General features: G+C 64.6%; 1 protein-coding gene across 1 annotated transcript in view; it reads left to right on the top strand.

Annotated features, from left to right (window-relative positions):
• LOC104277100 (prelamin-A/C-like) overlaps window positions 1–250 on the top strand; it is a gene marked incomplete at both ends in the record, with an annotated part of 920 nt that extends 670 nt beyond the window's left edge. Inside the window, one exon of the mRNA XM_009873644.1 lies at window positions 32–250. Coding sequence (XP_009871946.1) covers window positions 32–250 — 219 coding nt within the window. The remainder of the gene's footprint in view (window positions 1–31) is intronic.
• Between the last annotated feature and the right edge of the window lie 4 nt (window positions 251–254).

Genomic DNA, 254 nt, shown 5'->3' with positions numbered 1-254 from the left:
CAGCCAACCCTCACCTTCCCTCCCCGCACAGTTGGCCGCCAAGGAGGCGAAGCTGCACGATTTGGAGGATATGTTGGCCCGGGAGCGCGAGACCAACCGGCGCCTGCTCTCCGACAAGGAGCGGGAGATGGCCGAGATGCGGGCGCGCATGCAGCAGCAGCTGGACGAGTACCAGGAGCTGCTGGACATCAAGCTGGCTCTGGACATGGAGATCAACGCCTACCGCAAGCTGCTGGAGGGCGAGGAGGAGAGGT

The sequence above is a fragment of the Apaloderma vittatum genome, unplaced genomic scaffold (assembly GCF_000703405.1).
Source record: "Apaloderma vittatum isolate BGI_N311 unplaced genomic scaffold, ASM70340v1 scaffold38227, whole genome shotgun sequence".
In the NCBI taxonomy this organism is placed as follows: domain Eukaryota; kingdom Metazoa; phylum Chordata; class Aves; order Trogoniformes; family Trogonidae; genus Apaloderma; species Apaloderma vittatum.
The sequence above is the reverse complement of the archived record's forward strand: the minus strand, read 5'-3'. Positions and strand labels throughout refer to the sequence as shown.